Source organism: Heterodontus francisci, chromosome 8 (genome assembly GCF_036365525.1).
Source record: "Heterodontus francisci isolate sHetFra1 chromosome 8, sHetFra1.hap1, whole genome shotgun sequence".
NCBI classification, from domain to species: Eukaryota; Metazoa; Chordata; class Chondrichthyes; order Heterodontiformes; family Heterodontidae; genus Heterodontus; species Heterodontus francisci.
The window spans coordinates 74,797,225-74,821,936 of NC_090378.1; the positions used below are offsets into that span (position 1 = coordinate 74,797,225).

At 43.9% G+C, this 24,712-nt stretch overlaps 1 protein-coding gene across 7 annotated transcripts in view; it reads left to right on the forward strand.

Annotated features, from left to right (window-relative positions):
• Positions 1–24,712, forward strand: part of odr4 (odr-4 GPCR localization factor homolog) — a 127,095-nt gene that overhangs the window by 39,845 nt on the left and 62,538 nt on the right. For all 7 annotated transcript variants that reach the window (XM_068037384.1, XM_068037387.1, XM_068037382.1 and 4 more), the window contains 2 exons: positions 6,737–6,843; positions 18,068–18,104. In XM_068037384.1, coding sequence (XP_067893485.1) covers positions 6,737–6,843; positions 18,068–18,104 — 144 coding nt within the window. The remainder of the gene's footprint in view (positions 1–6,736; positions 6,844–18,067; positions 18,105–24,712) is intronic.

Consider the following 24,712-nt stretch of genomic DNA (forward strand, 5'->3'; position numbering starts at 1 on the left):
TGGGCTTGCTGCAGTGTTCCAGTGAACATCAACGCAAGCTCGAGGAACAGCATCTCATTTACCAATTAGGCACACTACAGCCTGCCGGACTGAACATTGAGTTCAATAATTTCAGAGCATGACGGGCCCCTCATTTTACTTATATTTTTAGTTATTTTTTTCTTTTTTAAATTAAAAAAAATTTTTTTTGTATGTTTATTTCATTTCATCTTAGTTTGTTCAGTTTGCTTACCCACTTTTTTTTTCATGTTTGTACTTGCTGCTGTTCAATCTTCAGTCCGTTAACACCCTATCTGTACTAATGCTTTGTCTTTCAACACACCATTAACATATTGTTTGCCTTTGCTCCATGACCTTTTGGTCAGCTAATCTGTGGCCTTGTCCAATCTACACCTTCTCCTTTGTTATCTCTTGCCCCACCCCCACTTGCTTATAAGCTTTGACATTTCTAATATTTGTCAGTTCCGAAGAAGGGTCACTGACCTGAAATGTTAACTCTGCTTCTCTCTCCACAGATGCTGCCAGACCTGCTGAGTATTACCAGCATTTCTTGTTTTTATTTCAGATTTCCAGCATCCGCAGTATTTTGCTTTTATTTCAGTTTACCTTGATATCGTGCTGGCCTGTAGTGACACTTGAAAGGACCACTTGGAGCAACTAGAAACTCTGTTAAAAAATTTACAATCGGCTAATTTAGTAATAAACCTTGCCAAAAGCGAATTTGCAAAAGCAAGACTGACTTACCTCGAGCATGTAAGGGCAAGTGTTAGCAAGAATTATGAAAGTACAAGCATTGGTGGAGTTCCCTACCCCTAAGACTAAACAAGAAATCATGAGGTTTTTGCAGATGTATGGTTTCTACTGAAAGTTTGTACCAAATTTCAGTACTGTAGCTGATTTACTACAGAAAATGTTAACCGAGGTAGTGTGGTCAGGAGAGTCACAAGCATCCTTTGAAAGGCTGAAAGCAATTTTGATTAATGAGCCAGTGTTGGCTGCTCCAAATTTCACTAAGCGCTTCAAGGTAGCAGTTGATGCGAGTAACCTGGGGGTCGGTGCAGCCTGTTACAAGATGATGAAACGGGAATAGAAAGGCCAGTGAGATACTTTTCCAAAAGGCTGCGTTTGTTGACAATGCAACCACCAGGTGGCGCAGTCCTAGCACATGCGCAAATACAGCCTCTTCCCCTGAAATGTCACTTCGGCGTTTAGGCAACTGCCAGGATTAAAGATGGCACTGCTCAATTTATCACAGAAAAACAACCAACTCAAAAATACCCTCTTTCAGTCCCTCCTGCGCACGTCTTCTCACGGCTGGCTCCCCGCTGCCTTCCCTTAAGCACTCGCTATAGCCTCGTCATTTCCCCCCCTCCCTCAGCTGCTCACACCAGACCTCGCCACTGCTCCCCCCTTCCACTTTCCTCTGCCAATTGTTTCCTGCTCCTCGCTTCCCCCCTCCCCTCCCCCTCCAGCTGTTAGCTCTAGGTCGCGGCACTCCTCTCCTCTCAGCCACTCGCTCCCACGTTCGATCGTTCTCCACCACCCGAAGAAGCAAGGCAGGCCGCGAGGAGTGACGGGGCAACATAGGAGCGAGTGGTCGTGAGAAGGGAAGCGGCGCGACCTAGAGCTAGCGGCTGGAGGGGGGTGGGGAGCGGGCCGCCGGAGAGTGGGGTGGCGGGGGTGGGGTAACGAGGAGTGGAGAACATTCGGCTGAGGGGAGTGGGGGGGAGCAGTGGAGAGATTTGGAGCAAGCGGCTAAGGGGGGGAAGCGGCCAGTGGGGAGGAGGGGGGAAGGAGAGAAAACGTGGAGACCTGTAGGCGAATAGGGGGTGCGGCCAGTGGGGCGGGAGAGAGTAGCTGAGTTGGGGGAGCGGGAGCGAGTAGCGGGGATCGAGCTCTAGCCTCAAAGTGCCTCATTCAGCTGCTTGATGACATTGGCGTTACGCGATGACATTTCCCCGCGCGTGCGCCAATTAGTCCTGACGAGATGTAGATTGCGCTTGCGCAGCATCTCACTGAGAGCAGTGGACCGTTTGCGCTTGGAGTGCTCTGATGACATCAGCGGGCCACTGCGTTGTTAGGAGTCACTTTGTTTCCAAAAAACTAAATTGACATCAAAAGAGATATTCCACAGTGGAAAAAGAAGCCTTAGGTCTATTGTTGGCTTTTAAACATTTTGAAGTCTATGTCTGCCACGACTACAGAGAGACATTTCTGTATACCGATCATAACCCCCTAACCTTAGTGGAAAAATTTAAAAATCAGAATGCAAGACTATTCCGATGGAGTTTACTGTTACAACCGTATCATTTAAAGATTATCCACATTGCGGGTAAAAATAATGTTATTGCGGATGCTTTATTGGTAATCTAACTTTGCTCAAGTTATTCGAATAAAGAGGGTGAATTAGTATGAGTGGGAAAATGTGGTTTCTGTTTTTCCAACACTTTGTAATGAAACACATTTTAAAAAGGGTAGAGGTTTTATAAAAGTGACTCTTTTGTTAAAAATATTTTTTTTGAAGAGGAATTTATAGTTAAGCTAAATAAATGTTGGATCAGTTTTTTAAAATCAAGGGGACTGAGGGAGCTGGATTGGCAACAGTGTTGCTGTTTGTCACATGGCTCGGCACATGGCTTAGAACAGAAGCCCTGGCAACAAGGGCAGAAATTGACAAGCACCTCTTTGATTGGACAAGCCCAGTGGCAACAGAAAATCTGGCTGGGCAGAAAACTGTCAAGCTTTCCGGTTGTTACTCAGTTTGCGTATGTGTTTTACCTTCTGGAGGAAGAGACCAGATTCTTGCTGAATGTTTTTAAAAAATCAGGTGCTGCTAAAGCGTGAAAAAAGGGCAGAAAAAAGAGGCGCTTTCCAAAGAAGAACAAAAGACTACAACCCAGCTTGTTTTCTCCCAGTTCCCTAAAAGACTGTGTGAAGTTCAGTGTGTCAGTTCATATTGTTTCCTGTATTTCAAGAAGGCCTGCTAAATTACTTTACAATGCTGCCTGAAGAGAGCTAATTCTGGAAGATTCTAACAATCCTACCTGTGTGTGCTCGGAGGTAGGACTGTGTGCCAATTTGGTACAGCGTGCTTCATCTGCTATTTTTTCAGGGGTGGGCAACTGATGTGCCTGAGTGTGTTTTTTTTGTCTGTACTAGGGCTCTGATCTAAAAATCTTTTTTTTTGCTTTTTCGATTAACCAGAATATATATATGTGTATGTGTGTGTATGAGTGTGAAGGGACGAAGGTAAAGGGGACTTTTTAAAAACTTTGATTTATGTGATATTGTTTTATTTCTTTACTAGTTAAGACTTATTTTATAATAAACTGTTAATTTTGTTTAGTAAAGAAACCTGGTTAGTGTGTTCTATTCTGGGGAAATATAGTGTATCTGATTGACTGCTTCAACAAGTGGAAAAATTTAAAGAATATGTTGTGACCTGTGGAGAAGTGGGACTGAATTAACAGTGCACTCCTCCCGCCTCAGTCGTAACAAAGAATATGAAAGATTATGGGATAGGTCATTTGTTTTGTACCCAAAGTTTCTTTCATGATGTTGCCATTCTCTGCCTACTTGAACAAATCATCAGATTAATGTTCAGAACACTTGCTTTTCTGTACTTGGAAAAGTTAGCTTTCAGCAGTGGCTGTGCTATTTCAACTTTATTGTATCTACTGTAGTGACTTAAGTCTGTTGAGCACTATGATTATCTTTTAGCTACCCGTCTAATATCTCACAACCATGCCAAAAGCTTACTGATAAAATTAAACTGTGTTCTCTTCACACAACAATGATGACATTTCTTATGATGTAAAATGCACTCCAGTCCCTTAGTAATAATGGCTAAGATACCATTTGCTTTCCAGATTGCTTACTGTACCTATATGTCAACTTTTTGTGATTCGTGTACAAAAACATCCTCTGAATACCAACATTTCCAAGTCTCTCATCTTCTAAAAAAAGTACTCTGCTTTTCTGTTTTTCCTACCAACGTGGATAACTTCATATTTCTGTATGTTATATTCCATCTGCCATGTTCTTGCCAACTCATTTAACCTATCGATATCCTTTTGCAGTTTCTTTGCCTCCACCTCACAGCTTACTTTCCTACCTAGCTTCATATCATCAGCAAACTTGGATACATAACACTCAGACCTCTCATCTAAGTCATTGATATAGATTGTATATAGCTGAGGCCCACAGTACTGATGCTTGTGGTACCCAACTAGTTACTTCCTGCTAACCTGAAAATGACCCATTCATTCTCCTGTCCATTTTCTGAATATTTACCAATCCTCAATGCATGCTAATATATTACCCCCAATTCCATGAGCCCTAATTTTATGCAATATCCTCTAATGTGGCACTTTATTGAATGCTTCTTGAAAATCCAAATGCACTTCATCTACTGGCTCCCCTTTATCTACCCTGCTAGTTACAACCTCAAAAAAAAACTCGTAACAGATTTGTCAAACACGATTTCCCTTTCATAAATCTATGTTAACTCTGCCCAACCATATGAGTTTCTAACTGCTCTGATACCAATATAATAATATAGCAATTTTCCTACTAATGTCAGGCTAACTGTTTCCTGTTTCCCTCCTTTCTTGAATAAAAGGGTGATGTTTGCTGTCTAACAATCAGCAGGGACCATTCTAAAATTAGGGAATTTAAGGGAAATTAAAACTTAAGCGTCACTATCTTTGTAGCCACTTCTTTTAAAACCCTAGGATTAGGCCATCAGGGACAGGGGATTTGCCATGTTCTAGTCCCATTGATTTCCCCAGTACTTTCTCTTTACTAATACTAATTTCTTTTAAGTTATTCATTCTCACTAGATCCCTTGGTACGAAACTATTTCGGAATTTTTTTTTGTCTTCTACTCTGAAGCCAGATACAAAGTAAAAGTATTTGTTTAATGTCTTTACCATTTCCTTATTTCCCAATTTAATTTCTCCTGTCTCTGCCTATAACGGACCCTTGTTTCCTTTTTGTTTACCTATAGAAGCTTTTACAATCTGTTTTAATGTCTCTTGCTAGTTTACTGCTAGAGGGGAAAAGTTGATGGTTGAATGACCTTTTACCCTTTTATGATAGCACTGTGCAGGGTGATTGAAGAGAAGATTATGAAAGTTAGATGACCCTTCTATATGCACTCCAAAGCACTTCTAAGTATCTAGGCAGGTAAATCTTCCCCAGTGTGATTAGCATTCTAAGGTTATAATTTGTGGTACATGGAGAACTTTATGTTTCAGCAGCTTAAAATCAATATTGGTGACTTTTAAATGGAATTTAAAAAAAAAAATCTTTCATGGGGGTTGGGTGTTGCTGGTAAGACCAGCATTTGTTGCCCATCCCTAATTGTCTTTGACAATTGAGTGGTTTGCTAGGCCATTTGAGAGGGCAGTTAAAAGTCAACCACATTGCTGTGGATCTGGAATCACATGTAGGCCAGACCAGGTAAGGATGGCAGATTTCCTTCCCTAAAGGACATTCGTGAACCAGATGGGTTTTTACAACAGTGAGTGATAGTTTCATGGCACCATTAATGAGATAAGCTTTCAATTTCAGATTGTTTATTAATTAATTGAATTTAAATGGTGGGATTTGAACCTGTGTCCCCAGGCCATTAGCCTGGGCCTCTGGATTACTAGCTCAGTGACATTACCCGCTGTGCCACTGTCTACCCATTATTCTGGAGGCTTTACATCCCAGTGATTCAAAATTCTTTCCCCAGTTTTCAACAGTAGTATTTTGTTTTGATTCCAAGAGTTCCTCTTCTGTTTTCTGTATGTTGATATCTATCAATGTATCTACCTTCCAAGACCATTCTAGTCCAAGTCAAAAATGACATCCTTTAAGACCTTTCTGCCTCTTGGACACTATTGATGAATTCAGTCTTCTCTATCAACTCACCTTACAGTCAACCTAGAAAGCACTGCACTCTTTCAGTTTAAATGTCGTAACTTGATTCACTTCCTACATAATAGCTTACCTCGTTCTTTTAAATGAGAAATGCTATATAAAAATGTATGGTTTAGCAATTGAAGTGGAGCTCCACTGAACAATATGGAGTAATAGGTTTCAGATTTTATTTATTAATATTTGTTGCAATTTTACAAATTAAAAACATCAAGGTTCCATCTTTCATAGGAAATTTTTCAGCTATGTTTTTCATCCAGAAAAAAATATTATATGGTAAATACTGGGTGTGAAAGCTAAAACATAGCAACCTGTGACATAAGCAGAATATTGTGTAATAATCTGATAAATATGATCTATGGAGTTGACCTCCATAAAACATTGTTTTATATCCCATGCAGATGTATTACCATGCAGCAATCTTTTACCGATATTCAGGTTGATACTGTAGCATACCACAATCATGCAACCTGCTATATTATTCCTTGTTGAAAGAAAGAACTAACATTTACATTGTCTGACAGAATATCCTAAAGTGCTTCAAAGCCAATGAATTATTTTAAAATGCAGTTTCTGTAGTTAGGTGGGTAACCATGGAAGACAATTTAAGACGCAGTCAGTTTCACGTTGTAATTAGGTGGTTGTTTTCTTCCCAACATTTTGTATGTTGATATCAGCAATACTACTAATGTTCCACAAATCCGTGCCTCTTGGTTGATGGCCTCCAATGATCAGTTATAAACTGAGTATTTAAAAGGTGCATGTTCATTTTAGCTAAGTATTGCAATTGTTTCTAACTTTTCTGTCACAGTTGGCAACTGCTGTCGAGGCTGCTGTCGCAAAGGAAAGACTCTGGAGTTTTACAGAGGAGGAACCACCTGAGCGAGTTGTTCTCCAAGTTTATGCTGATTCAAAGAAGTATCCTTTAACGGTTAAACAGGGGCATAGCATTTTATATAATAAAGTGTACAACTGTCAAAACATAAGTAAAATCATACTGAGCAAACTTATTTCTCAGGTGCTTCCCATTTTTTAATTTTCAGGAAGGGGGAACATGAGTTTCCTTCCACAGGTTTCTGCCATTTGCAGGAGTCCCTGTGTCAACTGAGGCCAAAATAAAATCACGTTTAAGTGTCAGCATTTTTTTCTTATAAAGCGACAAGAAAAAATACAATCGAGAGAACCCCCGCCCTTGTGGGGGCAGGAAGAAAGGGAGGTTGGCAGAGATCCTTCGGAGTGATAGAAGACAGCTTCCTCAAGGAAAGCATGAGGGAAAAGAGGTGCTCTGTTAATGGTAGGTTAATTATGTTGTTAAAGATACACAGAAGAAGGGCATTGTTTAATTAAGGACTTAAAGTGGATATAAAGAGAGCCTGCTGGGACACGGGTGGAAAGCAGGAGGCAGAGATACTCAATGCTGCATTCTGTGAATAAACCAACTAGAAGAAAAGGGTCTGTGTCCAGCTTCATTTTTCAGCATTTGGCATCTCTTTAACATGCTCTGTTAAGGAATGAGAGCATATCCAGGGAAGAAAGAGAAGTCCTGCTGATTGGGAAAAGTGATAGTGGTTGATTTGGGTGGCAAGAGAGAATGGAACAGAAGTCTCATTGAGGTGGGGAGGAGAGAAACTCTCTTGAATGCAGCAAAGAGAGGAGGGGAGGCAGACCTTCGCAAATTTTTCTGTCCGTCACCAATCCTCAAGTCTATGCTAACTTATTACCCCCAATCTCATGAGCTCTAATGTGTTACAGCCTCTTGTATGGCACCTAATCGAATGCCTTCTAAAAATCCAAATATACTACATCCACGGGTTCCCTCTTATCTACCTTACTCGTTACACCCTCAAAAAACCCTTAATAGATTTGTCATAAAACTGTGTTGTCTCTGCCTAATTATATTGTGAATTTTCCAAGTGTCCTGTTACTATGTCTTTAATAATAGCTTCTAGCATTTTCCTACTACTGATGTCATGCTAACTGGCCTATAGTTCCCTGTTTTCTTTCCTTTTCTAGAACAGTGAAGTTACATTCGCTACCTTCCGATCCATGCAGAGTGTTCTAGAATTTAGGGAATTCTGGAAGATCAAAACCAATGCATCCACTATCTCTGCAACAACCTCTTTTGAAACCTTAGAATGTAGGCTATTAGGTACAGGATTTATCAGCTTTTAGTCCGATTCTTTTCTGGAGTACTGTTTCTTTACTAATATTGATCATTTTACGTTTCTCACTCTTGTTAGGTCCTTGGTTGCCCACAATTTCAAATTTGTTCTTTGTGTATTCTACTGTGAAGACAGAAACAAAATGTTTAACATCTCTGCCATTTTTTAAATTCTCTATTATACTTTATCCTGTCTCTACCTCTAAGGGACCTATGTTTACTTTCACTAATCTCTTCCTTTTTACATACTTGTTAAAAACTCTTAAAGAATGTATTAAGATTTTTTGCGGTTTACTCTCATTCTGTTTTAGAGACAGCTGCTTTTGCTGACAATACAACCACTAGGTGGCGCAGTGCTTGCACATGCGCAAATGCAGGCTCTCAACTGGAATGTCAGTGTCTGCGACGTTCAGGCAGCTGCCAGGATTAAAGATGGCGCTGGAATCACTCAGCAGGTCTGGCAGCATCTGTGGAAAGAGATGCTGCCAGACCTGCTGAGTGATTCCAGCATTTCTTGTTTTTGTTTCAGATTTCCAGCATCCGCAGTATTTTGCTTTTATTAAAGATGGCGCTGCTCAATTTATCACTGGAAATGCTTGTGCCTAGATCGTTCCAGCAAACTAACCTTACATTAAGATGGGTGGAAGCCCAGTCATATGCTACTATGTAGTTATAGGATACCAGCTGTAATCCTCAAATGCATTTAATATTCCAGTAATCCTATTAAATACAAAAGGAATTTTATGATTGAATTTCCATTGGAAGATAGTGAATTGGCACCCCGATAGATGGAAAAGAAAATCGGGCAGAGTATAAAATGTGCTGCCAGTTTGTTATTCTGATTCGTTTATATGACTGACCAGGACTGATCTTACCCGAATGCAGCTACTAGCTTCTGCCCCACTGGCTGCTCCCCCAACTTGGCAACTTGCTTTCTCCCCCTCCTCCTCACTGGCCGCTTCCCAACCATCCTCCCGCTCCCCCCGGCTTGCTCCAGGCCTCGCTGCTCCCCCCCATTTCCCTGGCCAATTGTTCCCACTCGCGTCACCACGCTCTCCGGAGCTTGCTCCCCCACCAGCCGTGAGCTCTGGGCCGTGCTGCTTCGCTCCTCTCGGCCACTCGCTTCCGCGTTTCATCAGCCTCCAGGCACCGCCTGAAGAAGCAAGGGGTGACAGATCGACGTAGGGGCGAGTGGCTAAGAGGAGGGAAATGGCGCGGCCTAGAGCTAGCAGCTGGAGGAGGAGGCAGGGATTGAGCAGCCGGAAAGCGGGGTGGCGCGAAATGAGGAACAATCAGCCAGGGGAGCAACGAGATCTGGAGCGCGTGGCTGAGGGGAGGAAGCGTCGAGGCCTGGAGCGAGGGGATCGAGCTCCAGCATCACAGTTTCCCATTCAGCCTCTTCCTCCAGCCGAGTGAGGGGCTGCGTACCTGATGATGCTTTATTGGGCATGCGCGAACATAGACCTGGCGCAGATATGCAGTGACGTTAACGCTGCGTGATGACGTCATCCCACGCATGCGCCACTAAGTTCTGGCAAGATGTAGTTGTGCGTGTGCACAGCTTGGCGCACTCTGATGATGTCAGGCCACTGCGTTGTCAGGAATCACTTTGTTTAGAGACATAAAGTTATACGGCACAGAAATAAGCCCTTCAGCCCATCGTGTCCATGCCGGCCATCGAGCACCTATCTATTCTAATTCCATTTTCCAGCACTTGGCCCATAGCCTTGTATGCGATGGTGTTTCAAGTGCTCATCTAATTACTTCTTAAATGTTGTGAGGGTTCCTACCTCTGCCACCCCTTCAGGCAGTTTGTTCCAGATTCCAACCACCCTCTGGGTGAAAAGTGCTTCCTCAAATCCCCTCTAAACCTCCTGCCCATTTCCTTAACTCTATGCCCCCTGGTTATTGACACCTCTGCTAAGGGAAATAGTTTCTTCCTATCTACCCTATCTATGCCCCTCATAATTTTGTATACCTCAATCGGGTCCCCCCTCAGCCTTCACTGCTCTAAGGAAAACAACCCTAGCCTACCCAGTCTCCCTTCATACATGAAATGCTCCAGCCCAGGCAATATCCTGGTGAATCCCCTCTGCACCCTCTCCAGTGCAATCACGTCCTTCCTATAGTCTGGCGACCAGAACTGTACACAGCACTCCAGCTGTGGCCTAACTAGCATTTTATACAGCTCCATCATAACCTCCCTGCTCGTATATTCTATGCCTTAGCTAATAAAGGCAATTATCCCATATGCTTTCCTAACCACCTTAACTCACTGGCCTGTAATTACCTGGTTTATCCCTACTACCCTTCTTGAATAATGGTACCACATTCGCTGTCCTCCAGTCCTCTGGCACCTCTCCTGTAGCCAGAAAGGATTTGAAAATTTGTGTCACAACCCCTGCATTCTCCTCTCTTGCCTGGGATACATCTGATCTGGGCCTGGGGATTTATCCACTTTTATGCCCGCTAAAACCTCCTCCCTTTCAATGCTAATTTGTTCAAGTATGTCACAATCCGCCTCCCTGATCTCTACACCGACATCATCCCTCTCCATAGTGAATGCAGATGAAAAGTAATCATTTAAAACCTTACCTACGTCCTCCGGCTCCACACACAGATTGCCACCTTGGTCCCAAATGGGCCCTTCCCTGGTTATCCTCTTGCCCTTAATATACTTATAAAATGCCTTGGGATTTTCCTTTATCTTGGCCGCCAGTGTTTTTTCATGCCCCCCACTTCGCTCTCCTCATTACTTTTTTAAGTACCCCTGTAAACTTTCTATACTCCTCTAGGCCCTCTGCTGTTTTCAGCCCTCTGAATCTGCCATAAGCCTTTTTTTCCCTTATCCAATCCTCTATATCCCTTGACATCCAGGGTTTCTTGGCCTTGTTGGTCCTACCATTCACCTTTACGGGAACATGTTTGCCCTGAACTCTCACTATTTCCTTTTTGAATGACTCCCACTGGTCTGATGTTGACCTTTCTACAAGGAGCTGCTCCCAGTTCACTTTGGCCTTTTGTCTTCTCTCCCCTCCCGCCCCTATCACCTCTCCCCCAGTTGATCTGCCCTCCCCCTCACCGCTCTCCTCTATCCCCACAAATCTAAACAATAAACCAATTAAACAGATCCTGTTTTATCATATTGAAATCGACCTTCCCCCAATTCAGTACCTTTATTTCTGGTCCATCTTTGTCCTTTTCCATAACTACCTTAAATCTTAGAGTTATGGTCACTATCCCCAAAATGCTCCCCCACTGACACTTCTACCACTTGTCCGGCTTCATTCCCTAAGATTAGGTCCAGTACTGCCCCTTCTCTTGTAGGACTTTCTACATGCTGCCTCAAAAAGCTCTCCTGAATGCACTTTAAGAATTCTGCTCCCTTTAAGCCTTTTGCACTAAGACTATCCCAGTTACTATTGGGGAAGTTGAAATCCCCTACTATTATTACCCCTTTATTCTCCCTTTTCATCACTTTTTTGGTTGGCTTTTTGATGATTTTTAAAAATCTCCCAATTCTCCGGCTTACTACTCTTTTTGGCAACATTGTCAGCCTTTTCTTTTAATCTAACTTCTTAGCATATCTAATTAGCCATGATCGTACCACTTTTCCATTTCAGTTTTTATTCCTCAAAGACATGTATATTCATTGATAAAAATGAATTACTTCTTTAAATGTTTGTCATTGCTTTGTTACTGTCATATTTTTAAATTGTTTTTATTCATTCATGGGATAGGAGCTTTGCTGACAGAGCCAGTATTTATTGACCACCCCAAATTCCCAATCTACTTTAACCAACTTGACCCTCATACCTCCGTAATTGGAGTTGTTTAAAGAGCCTAGTTTCAGATTTAACCACATCACTCTCACACTTGATATGAAATTCTGTCATATTATGATCACTGTTCATTGAAGGAGGAACAATTCTGAGCCAAAGTTCCTCAAATTGCAGTTACTTCAGTTGTGGTTGCCAGAGATCATGCTACTCTCCACAAACACCCACATGCTGCAGATGCAGCACACCTCTTGCACTGTCATCTTTATCAAACCTTGTTTTAATTATCTAATTAATTAAAGTTTTATGTAATTAATTCACTTAGTTTAAAAAATCTAAACAATAAACTAATTAATTTGACTAATTTAAATTATTTATTTAGTGAAGTATTAGTTATAGATTCCTAGTTTATAATTTACACCACTCCCCTCGCCTAGAGGGCAAAGAAATGTATGACTCACCAACCAATCAGTAACCTGCTGTCTGTGATTCACTTTGTTTGGGGGTTGTTTACCCAAGTTCAGTGAGTGCTACAGAAAAATTTCATGCATTTTGAAACCTAGTTTAATTATCCTACTTCTTTATCTTTAGTCCTTAACTAATCTTAGTCTATATTTATTTATAGGTAATTAATTTTTCATGTGTTTTAAGTATTTTTTGCTTACTATTTTGCACTGCTGTGACTGCTGGCTTGGAGTCTGAGAGGTGAACTCTGTCATACTTGATGTTGCAGCAGCACATGCATCTAGTCGGAGCCTGAAGCACATTTTCTCCCTGTTGCTAGCTGTTTTCTATCAGCTTGCTACTTGACAATAAAGCAGGGAGAGAGGAGAGCGGTGAGGGGGAGGGCAGATGAACTGGGGGAGAGGTGATAGGGATGGGAGGGGAGAGCAGGCAAAAGGCAAGGCTGAAACATTCACAACCATCGTCAGCTAGAACTACCAAGGTGGTGGATCACCAATCTCTGCCTCCTTTTGAGGTCCACGCCATCACAGATGCGCATTTTCAGCTAATTTGATTCACTCCACATGCCATTAAGAAATGGCTGAGCACGCCGAATACAACAACAACCAGCTGTGCTCCAGACCTGATCACACATCTAACCTAGCTGTTCCAGTACAACTATTGGTGTCTACCTGAGAAATTACCCAGTTATGTCTTGTCGACAAAAAGGTAGGACGAATCTAATCTGGCAGTTTTTTTTTAACTTGTTCATGGGATGTGGGTGTCACTGGTAAGGCCAGCATTTATTACTCATTCCTAATTGCCCTTGAGAAGGTGGTGGTGAGTTGCCTTCTTGAACCGCTGCAGTCTTTGTGGTGTAGGTAAACCCACAACGCTGTTAGGTAGGAAGTTCCAGAATTTTTACCCAGTGATGATGAAGGAAAGGCAATATTATTGCAAGTCCGGGTGTTGTGTGATTTGGAGGGGAACTTGCAGGTGGTAGTGTTTCCATGCGCCTTCTGCCTTTGTCCTTTGCGGTGGCAGAGCTTGTGGGTTTGGAATGTTTTGTCGAAGGAGCCTTGGCGGGTTGTGACTGTGCATCTTGTAGGTAATAGACACTGGAGCTATGGTGCCCGGTGGTGGAGGTGGTAAATGGACTGCCAATCAAGCAGGTTGCTTTGGCCTGTATGCTGTTGAGCTTCTTGGGTGTCAGTTTTGGGGAGCTGGGATGTGAGTCACTCACTGTAGAATGCCCAGCCTCTGACCTGCTCTCGTAGTAGCAGTACTTATGTTTCATACTGATTCTATTAAGTTTCTGGTCAGTGATGATCCCCAGGATGTTGACGGTGGATTCAGCAATGGTAATGTTGTTGAATGTCAAGGGCAGGTTGTTAGACTCTCTGGCTGAAGCTGGTCACTGCCTGTCACTTGTATGGTGCAAACGTTATCCAGGTCTTGCTGCATGTGGGCACAGACTGCTTCATGATTGGAGGAGTTGTGAATGGAACAGGACACTGCAATCATCAGCAAACATCTGCACTTCTGACCTTATAATAGAGGGAAAGTCTTTAGTGAAACAGTTGAAGGATTTTGACCCAGCGACAGTGAAGGAACGGCGATATAGTTCCAAGTCAGGATGGTGACTTGGAGGGGAACTTGCAGGTGATGGTGTTCCTTTGCATTTGCTGCCCTTGTCCTTCTAGTTGGTAGAGATTGTGGGTTTGGAAGGTGCTGTCTAAGGAGCCTTGGTGCATTGCGGCAGTGCATCTTGTAGATGGTACACACTGCTGCCACTGTGTGTCGGTGGTGGAGGGAGTGAATGTTTGTGGATGGGTGCCAATCAAGCAGGCCGCTTTGTCCTGGGTGGTGTCGAGCTTCTTGAGTGTTGTTGGAGCTGCACCCATCCAGGCAAGTGGAGAGTATTCCATCACACTCTTGATTTGTGCCTTGTAGATGGTGGACAGGTTTTGGGGAGTCAGGAGGTGAGTTACCCGCTGCAGGATTCCTAGCCTCTGACCTGCTCTTGTAGTCACGGTATTTATATGGCCATTCCAGTTCAGTTTCTGGTCAATGGTAGCCCCTAGGATGTTGATAGTGGGGGATTCAGCGATGGTAATGCCATTGAATGTCAAGGGGAGATGGTCATTGCCTGGCGGGAATGTTACTTGCCACTTATCAGCCCAAGCCTGGATATTATCCAGGTCTTGCTGCATTTCCACACGGACTGCTTCAGTATCTGAGGAGTCACGAATGGTGCTGAACATTGTGCAATCATCAGCAAACATCCCCACCTCTGACCTTATGATTGAAGGAAGGTCATTGATGAAGCAGCTGAAGATGGTTGGGCCGAGGACACTACCCTGAGGAACTCCTGCAGTGATGTCCTGGAGCTCAGATGATTGACCTCCAACAACCACAACCATCTTCCTTTGCGCTAGGTATGACTCCAACCAACGGAGGGTTTTGCCCCCAATTCCCATTGACCTCAGTTTTGCTAGGGCTCTGTCAAATGCTGCCTTGATGTCAAGAGCAGTCACTCTGACCTCACCTCTTGAGTTCAGCTCTTTTGTCCATGTTTGAACCAAGGCTGTAATGAGGTCAGGAGCTGAGTGGCCCTGGCCCAACCCAAACTGAGCGTCACTGAGCAGGTTATTGCTAAGCAAGTGCCGCTTGATGGCACTGTCGATGACACCTTCCATCACTTTACTGATGATTGAGAGTAGGCTGATCGGGCGGTAATTGGCCGGGTTGGGCTTGTCCTGCTTTTTGTGTAGACGACATATCTGAGCAATTTTCCACATTACAGGGTAGATGCCAGTGTTGTAGCTGTACTGGAACAGCTTGGCTAGGGGTGCGGCAGGTTCTGGAGCACAGGTCTTCTGTACTATTGCCGGAATATTGTCAGGGCCCATAGCCTTTGCAGTATCCAGTGCCTTCAGTCGTTTCTTGATATCACGCGGAGTGAATCGAATTGGCTGAAGTCTGACATCTGTGATGCTGGGGACTTAAGGAGGAGGCCGAGATGGATCATCAACTCGGCACTTCTGGCTGAAGACTGTTGCAAATGCTTCCGCCTTATCTTTCGCACTGATGTGCTGGGCTCCCCCATCATTGAGGATGGGGATATTTGTGGAGCCACCTCCTCCAGTTAGTTGTTTAATTGTCCACCACCATTCACGGCTGGATGTGGCAAGACTGCAGAGCTTAGATCTGATCCGTTGGTTATGGGATTGCTTAGCTCTGTCTATCACATGCTGCTTACGCAGTTTGGCATGCAGATAGTCCTGTGTTGTAGCTTCACCAGGTTGACACCTCATTTTGAGGTATGCCTGGTGCTACTGCTGGCATGCCCTCCTGCACTCTTCATTGAACCAGGGTTGGTCTCCTGGCTTGATGGTAATGGTAGAGTGGGGGATATGCCGGGCCATGAGGTTACACAGATTGTGGTTGAGTACAATTCTGCTGCTGTTGATAGCCCACAGCACCTCATGGATGCCCAGTTTTGCATTGCTAGATCTGTTCAAAATCTATCCCATTTAGCATGGTGGTACTGCCACGCAACACGAAGGAGAGTATCCTCAATGTGAAGGCGGGACTTCGTCTCTACAACGACTGTGCGGTGGTCACTCTTACCAATACAGTAGTGGACAGATGCATCTGCCGTAGGCAGACTGGTGAGGACGAGGTCAAGTATGTTTTCCCCTCTTGTTGGTTCCCTCACCACCTGCCACATACCCAGTCTAGCCGATATGTCCTTTAGGACTCGGCCAGCTCGGTCAGTAGTGGTGCTACCGAGCCACTTTTGGTGATGGACATTGAAGTCCCCCACCCAGAGTACATTCTGTGCCCTTGCCACCCTCAGTGCTTCCTCCAAGTGCTGTTCAACATGGAGGAGTACTAGTGTCTAAACTACTCTTCTTGACATTCAACAGCATTACCATTGCCAAATCCCCCACTGTCAACATCCTGGCGGGATTACCATTGACCAGAAATTTAACTGGAACAGGTACGTAAATGTATGGCTACAAGAACAGGTCAGAGAATGGGTTTTCTGTGACAATTGACTCACCTTCTGACTCCCCAAAGCCTTTCTACCACCTACAAGGCACAAATCAGGAGTGTGATACTTGCTTGGATGAGTGCTGCTCTGATACTCAAGAAAGTTGACATCATCCAGAACAAAGCATCCTGCTTCATTTGCACCTTATCCATCATCTTAAACATTCACTCCCTCCACTACCGGCACAGCTTGGCTGCAGTGCACAATATCTACAAGATACAGCAACTCGCCAAGGCTTCTTCAACAGCACTTTCCACACCCGCAACCTCTACATGGAACACCACCACCTCTGAGTTTCCTCCAGGTCACGCCATCCTGACTTGGGCATATATCACCATTCCTTCATCATGGTTGGATCAAAATCCTGGAACACCCTACCTTAGATCTCTGGAAACACATTCACTGTACAGTTTGCAGCGGTTCAAGAAGGCACCTTACTACCACCTTCTTAAGGGTAACTAGGGATGGGCAGTAAATGCTAGTTTTGCCTGCATCCTGAGCAAGAATAAATAAACTTTATAAAATGTGAGTCTATTTTGTGTTGGTCCTACCAACATGCGTGACATTGCCTTTATGTGATGTTTACCAGACTCAACTTTTCCAGTGTTATCCTGGCCAGCCTCCCATCTTCCATCTTCAGTGAACTTGAACTCATCCAAATCCTAACATATCACATATATGCACATATCCTAATTCGTAGCGAATCCCTTTTACCCATTGCCCTTGTGCTCGCTGACTTACATTGACTCATGGTTCACCAAAACCTTGATTTTAAAAATTCTCATTCTCATGTCAAAACCCCCATGACCTCACCCTTCCTATCTGAACTCAGTAATGTAAGTGCTGTGTGCTTCCTGAACTCAGTCATGTGAGTGCCGTGCATTCTCTGAATTCGGCAGTGAGTGTTGTGCGTTTTTGGAATTCAGTAGTACGAGCCCTGTATGTTCTCTGAACTCGGCAGTGTGATTTCTCTGAAATCAGTCGTGGGAGCACTGTGCATTCTCTGAACTCGGCAGGGTGAATGCTGTGTATTCTCTGAACTCAGTCGTGTAAGTGCTGTGTATGCTGCTAATCCAGGAGTATGAGTGTTCTCTGAAAGCAGTAGCGTTAGCACTGTGCCATAGTCTGAACTCTGTGGCCTATCTAGCAATGACTGAATCAAATTATACAGTGCAGAGAACATTGAATTACTCTACAGCAGATAGGATCAAATTACCATTCGAGACAAGCTGTTGTGTGTCTTGTCCTCCAAGAGGACCAATCAGATATCTGGTCCAGCCAACTTGTGTTGCAAATAGACATAGCCAATTTGGTCTCAGTGCTAAAGTGCTGAACAAAACTTTAAATACTTGCTGTCTCAAGCTTACACAAATACTACAAGTACTAAAAGGAAAAAGGAGCACCACCTTCCCCTTCTGCAGTAAATTCCCATTCATACCAAAATCCTGACTTCCCTTTTTGTTCACAAGGACCTCCATTCATGTTGCACCCTGTGGTTTAGCTGTGTGCTTCACCTCGGTGGAAGAGATCATCCAAAAACCAAAAAAAGTCTACATGTATCAAATTAAAGTGAAACGGCAACCAGTAGAAGAAATTACAGCTTTTTAAATCTCCGTAACAAATAATTCATACAATTTAAGAGGAATCTGCTCAATTTGAAAAATGAACCTGAACTTTTCCTGAGCTCTTTATGTACAGAATGAAGGTACGCGCTTATGATCTTCACAATCCACAGGTAGGAAAAGTGTGATGCAGTCTACTCAATTTGAAGTCATCCAATTCATATTGTGTGATATTTCCATTTTTAGCACCAAATTACCACTTTGTCGTGTTATTTCTGTTGCTGGTTTTAAATTATTTTTTGTGCAAAAACAACTTTGAATTATCAGGTTCCGATGAAGGGTCACTGACCCGAAACGTTAACTCTGCTTCTCTTTCCACAGATGCTGCCAGACCTGCTGAGTGGTTCCAGCATTTCTTGTTTTTATTTCAGATTTCCAGCATCCGCAGTATTTTGCTTTTATTTGAATTATCAGGAATGTATTGTAGCTTTAAGTTTTCTTAAATTTAAAATTTCTATCTGATGTGGATATGTAGTATTCGAAATATAGGGGGTAACAGGGAGTCTTTGCAGTCAGTGTGGAAACTTGGCAGATGTGAGCACAAGCTCTGCACTGACATTTGAGCTTTCAAAATTGCCCCTGTAATGTCTTGTATTGTTACATAGCTTATTTGTGGATTAACTAATAAAGATTTTTATCGTAGCTCTGGTTTGTGGAATGGAGGCACAAAACTTGTTGAATAACATCAGGGCCGCAGTATTTAAAAACAGGTCAGATATGGGACACTAAGTGCAATGTGTAGTTGCAGTGTGAACTTACATGCCTTAATAGTCCTACATTTGGCATTTCTTAACCTGAAACTGAATCTACATTTTTTTAATGTACTATACCGATAGAATCTTCAAGCGATGATTGGAACACTTTTTGTTCATCTTTGGTATCTGACTTAGAATTCGGGTCAGGCAAATTGACTGAAATTCTCTGATGAAGATGTGACATGCAGCAATTGAGTTTGGGGAGCTTCAGTGCTATTTAAGATATTGAGGCAATAACAGAGACCTGACTCAAAGAAGGGGAGGATTAGGGACTTCATATTCCTGGCTACAAGGTATTCAGGTAAGATAAGAAAAGACAAAAGGGGAGGGGGGACTGTGATAGGTGGCAGTATTGATCAAAGAAACTATTGTAGCACTTCTGGACCTGGTATTGGGGAATGAGCCCGGCCAGGTGGTTGAAGTCTCAGTAGGGGAGCATTTCGGGAACAGTGACCATAATTCTATAAGTTTTAAGGTACTTATGGATAAGGATAAGAGTAGTCCTCGAGTGAATGTGCTAAATTGGGGGAAGGCTAATTATAACAATATTAGGCAGGAACTGAAGAATTTAGATTGGGGGTGACTTTTTGAGGGTAAATCAACATCTGACATGTGGAAGTCCTTCAAACATCAGTTGATTAGAATCCAGGACCGGCATGTTCCTGTGAGGAAGAAGGATAAGTTTGGCGAGTTTCGGGAACCTTGTGAGGGATATTGTGAGCCTAGTCAAAAAGAAAAAGGAAGCATTCGTAAAGTCTAGAAGGCTGGGAACAGACGAAGCCCTTGAGGAATATAAAGAAAGTAGGAAGGAACTTAAGCAAGGAGTCAATAGGGCTAAAAGGGGTCATGAAAAGTCATTGGCAAAAAGGATTAAGGAGAATCCCAAGGCTTTTTATACATATATAAAGAGCAAGAGGGTAGCCAGGGGAAGGGTTGGCCCACTCAAGGACAGAGGAAGGAATCTATGCCTGCAGCCAGAGGAAATGGGCGAGGTACTAAATGAGAACTTTGCATCAGTATTCACCAAAGAGAAGGACTTGGTGGATGATGAGTCTAGGGAAGGGAGTGTAGATAGTCTGGGTCATGTCGCTATCAAAAAGGAGGAGGTGTTGCAAAGCATTAAGGTAGATAAGGCCCCAGGGCCTGATGGGATCTACCCCAGAATACTGAGGGAGGCAAGGGAGGAAATTGCTGAGGCCTTGATAGAAATCTTTGTATCCTCATTGGCTACAGGTTAGGTCCCAGAGGACTGGAGAATAGCCAATGTTGTTCCTTTGTTTAAGAAGGGTAGCAAGGATAATCCAGGAAATTATAGGCCGGTGAGCCTTACGTCAGTGGTAGGGAACTTATTAGAGAGGATTCGTCGGGACAGGATTTACTCCCATTTGGAAACAAATGAACTTATTAGCGAGAGACAGCATGGTTTTATGAAAGGGAGGTCATGTCTCATTAACTTGATTGAGTTTTTTGAGGAAGTGACGAAGATGATTGATGAAGGAAGGGCAGTGGATGTTATCTATATGGACTTCAGTAAAGCCTTTGACAAGGTCCCTCATGGCAGACTGGTACGAAAGGTGAAGTCACACGGGATCAGAGGTGAGCTGGCAAGATGGATGCAGAACTGGCTCTGTCATAGAAGACAGAGGGTAGCAGTGGAAGGGTGCTTTTCTGAATGGAGGGATGTGACTAGTGGTGTTCTGCAGAGATCAGTGCTGGGACCTTTGCTGTTTGTAGTATATATAAATGGAAAATGTAGCGTGTCTGATTAGTAAGTTTGCGGACGACACAAAGGTTGGTGGAGTTGCGGATAGTGATGAGGATTGTCAGAGGATACAGCAGGATATAGATCAGTTGGAGACTTGGGCGGAGAAATGGCAGATGGAGTTTAATCCAGACAAATGTGAGGTAATGCATTTTGGAAGATCTAATACAGGAGGGAGGTATACAGTAAATGGCAGAACTCTTAGGAGTATTGACAGGCAGAGAGATCTGGGCATACAGGTCACTGAAAGTGGCAACACAGGTGGATAAGGTAGTCAAGAAGGCATAGGGCATGCTTGCCTTCATCGGTCGGGGCATAGACTATAAAAATTGGCAAGTCATGTTGCAGCTGTACAGAACCTTAGTTAGGCCACACTTAGGATATTGCGTGCAATTCTGGTCGCCACACTACCAGAAGGATGTGGAGGCTTTGGAGAGGGTACAGAAGAGGTTTACCAGGATGTTGCCTGGTCTGGAGGGCATTAGCTATGAGGAGAGGCTGAATAAACTCGGATTGTTTTCACTGGAATGACGGAGGTGGAGGGGCGACATGATAGAGGTTTACAAAGTTATGAGTGGCATGGACAGATTGGATAGTCAGAAGCTTTTTCCCAGGGTGGAAGAGTCAGTTACTAGGGGACATAGGTTTAAGGTGCGAGGGGCAAAGTTTAGAGGGGATGTGCGAGGCAAGTTCTTTACACAGAGGGTGGTGAGTGCCTGGAACTTGCTGCCAGGAGAGGCATCTTGACAAATACATGAATAGGATGGGAATAGAGGGATACGGACCCCGGAAGGGCAGAAGCTTTTAGTTTAGGCAGGCATCAAGATCGGCGCAGGCTTGGAGGGCCGAATGGCTTGTTCCTGTGCTGTACTGTTCTTTATTCTTTGTTGTTGTTCTTCTTCTTTGGCCTCCTTGTCTCAAGAGACAATGAGTAAGCGCCTAGAGGTGGTCAGTGGTTTGTGAAGCAGCGCCTGGAGTGGCTATAAAGGCCAATTCGAGAGTGACAGACTCTTCCACAGGCGCTGCAGATAAAATTGGTTTTCGGGGCTGTTACACAGTTGGCTCTCTCCTTGCGCTTCTGTCTTTTTTCCTGCCAACTGCTAAGTCTCTTCGACTCGCCACTCTTTAGCCCTGCCTTTATGGTTGTCCGCCAGCTCTGGCGATCACTGGCAACTGACTCCCACGACTTGTGGTCAGTGTCACAGGACTTCGTGTCGCATTTGCAGACGTCTTTAAAGCGGAGACATGGACGGCCGGTGGGTCTGATACCAGTGACGAGCTCGCTGTACAATGCGTCCTTGGGGATCCTGCCATCTTCCATGCGGCTCACGTGGCTAAGCCATCTCGAGCGCCGCTGGCTCAGTAGGGTGTATATGCTGGGGATGTTGGCCGCCTCGAGGACTTTGGCGCTGGAGATACGGTCCTGCCATCTGATGCCAAGGATTCTCCGGAGGCAGCGCAGATAGAATGAGTTGAGACGTCGTTCTTGGCTGACATACGTTGTCCAGGCCTCGTTGTCATAGAGCAAGGTACTGAGAACACAGGCTTGATACACTCAGACTTTTGTGTTCTGTGTCAGTGCGCCATTTTCCCACATCCTCTTGGCCAGTCTGGACATATTTGCTTTCATAGATCTCACCAGACGGTGAGATCTGAAGTGGTCTCTTCAGACTACTAGCAAAGATCGGATGTCCACCAAAGGTACTAAGTATCATCACCTCATTCCATGACAATATTAAAGGCACAATTCAGCATAGCAGTACCTCGTCAGACCCCTTTCCTATCCTGAGTGGCGTGAAATAGGGCTGTGTTCTCGCACCTACACTGTTTGGGATCTTCTTCTCACTGCTGCTCTCATATGAGTTCAAGTCTTCAAAAGAAGGAATTTTCCTCCACACGCGATCAGATGGCAGGTTGTTCTACCTTGCCCGTCTTAGAGAGAAGACCAACGTACGGAAGGTCCTCATCAGGGAACTCCTCTTTGCTGACGATGCTGCATTAACATCCCACGCAGAAGAGTGTCTGCAGAGACTCTTCGACAGGATTGCGGCAGCCTGCAACGAATTTGGCCTAACCATCAGCCTCAAGAAAACGAACATCATGGAACAGGACATCAGAAATGCTCCATCCATCAATATCGGCGACCACGCTCTGGAAGTGGTTCAAGAGTTCACCTACCTAGGCTCAACTATCACCAGTAACCTGTCTCTTGATGCAGAATTCAACAAGCGCATGGGAAAGGCGTCAGCTGCTATGTCCAGACTGGTCAAGAAGGTGTGGGAAAATGGCGCACTGACACGGAATTGTAGCACTGGAGAGGATTCATGTAAGTAAGAGGGTCAAAGCTCAAATATATTTGGTTAGAATTAAGGAACATTAGAGGAGCTAGTACACCATAGGCCACCAAATAGTTAGAAGGAGATAGAGGAGCAAATTTGCATGTAAATTACGGAAAGATGCAAGAGTACTGATGATGGGGCACTTCAATTATCCTAATTTGGACTGCGATAGTAACAATGTAAAAGGCGAAATAGGGAAGGAATTCCTGAAATGTATGCAAGAGAATATTTTTGATCAATTTGTTTCCAGTCCAACAAAGAAGGAAGCAATGCTGGATCTAGCTCTGGGAAATTAAGTGGGGAAAGTGAAGCGTGTTTCAGTGTTGGAACATTTGGGCAACAATGATCGTAATGCCACCAGATTTAGAATGGTTATGGAAAAGGACAATCAAGACTAAAAATAATTAACTGGAGGAATTTGAAATTGGAATTTAAAAAAAAGGTAGGCCAAACAGTAATTGAACAATTCGAGGGGTCTTCAAAGAGGAGATGGATCAGAGACAGACTAGACACATTTCCATGAGAGGGAAAGGAAGGGCATCCAAAGCTAGATTTCCCTGGGTGACAAAAGATAAAGAAATTAAGAAAGAAAAGGGGAGCTTATGACAAATGTAAGGTACATAATACAGGAGAGAACGAAGCTGAATATAGAAAGTACAGAGGAGATCTAAAAAAGGGAATGAGAGGCAACAACAGCTTATATAGTGTTTTTAGTGTAAGGAAACGTCCCAAGGCACTTTACAGGAGCATTTTAAAGCAAAGAATGGCACCGAACCACAAAAGGAAATGTTAGGTCAAATGACCAAAATTTTGGTCAAAGAGGTAAGTTTGGCTTCAAAGCGAGGTGGAGAGGTGAAGGGAGGGTATTCCAAACTTGGGGCTTTGACAACTGAAGGCACAGCCACCAATGGTGGAGTGATTAAAATCTGAGATACGCCAGAGTTAGAGGAGCACATTATCTTGGAGGGTTGTGGGTCTGGAGGAGATTACAGCGATAGGGAGGGGCGAGCCCATGGAGGGATTTGAAAACAAGGATGAGAATTTTAAAATCTTGACTGGGTGCCAATGTAGGTCAGCAAGCTCAGGGGTGATAGGTGAACAGGACTTTGTGTAAGTTAAGAAACGGGGAGCAGAGTTTTGGATGACCTCAAGTTTACAGAGGGAGGATGTGCGAGTCCAGCCAGGAGTATGTTGGAATAGTCAAGTCTAGAGGTAACAAAGGCATGAATGAGGTTTTCAGCAGCAGATAAGCTGAGGCAGGGACGATGTTAGGGAGGTAGAAATAGGCAGTCTTAGTGCTGGCATGAATATGAGGTCAGAATCTCATCTTGGGGTCACATGTGACACCAAGGTTGTGAGGAGACTGACTTAGTCGTGACTGTTGCCAGGGAGAGGAATGGAGTCGGTAGCTAGGGAATAGAGTTTAGAGTGGGGACCGAAAACAATAGCTTCAGTCTTCCCAATATTTAATTGGAGGAAATTTCTGCTCATCCTGTAGTGGATGTCGGATAAGCAATCAGTTAATTTAGCAACATTGGAGGAGTCGAGAGAAGTGATGCTGAGATAAAGTAGGGTTTCATCAGCATGCATGCTTTCGGATGATGTCGTCTAGGGGCAGCATGTAGACGACAAATAGGAGAGAGCCAAAAATGGATCTTTGGGGGACACCAGAGGTAATGTTGCGGGAGCAGGAAGAGAAACCATTGCAAGTGCACGATTATACAGAATGGAACCAGGCGTGAGCAGTCCCACCCAGCTGGATGACAGTGGAGAGGTGTTGGAGGAGGATGGTGTGGTCAACGTTGTCAAAGGCTGCAGACAGGTCGAGAAGGCTGAGGAGGGAAAGTTAACCTTTATCACAGTCA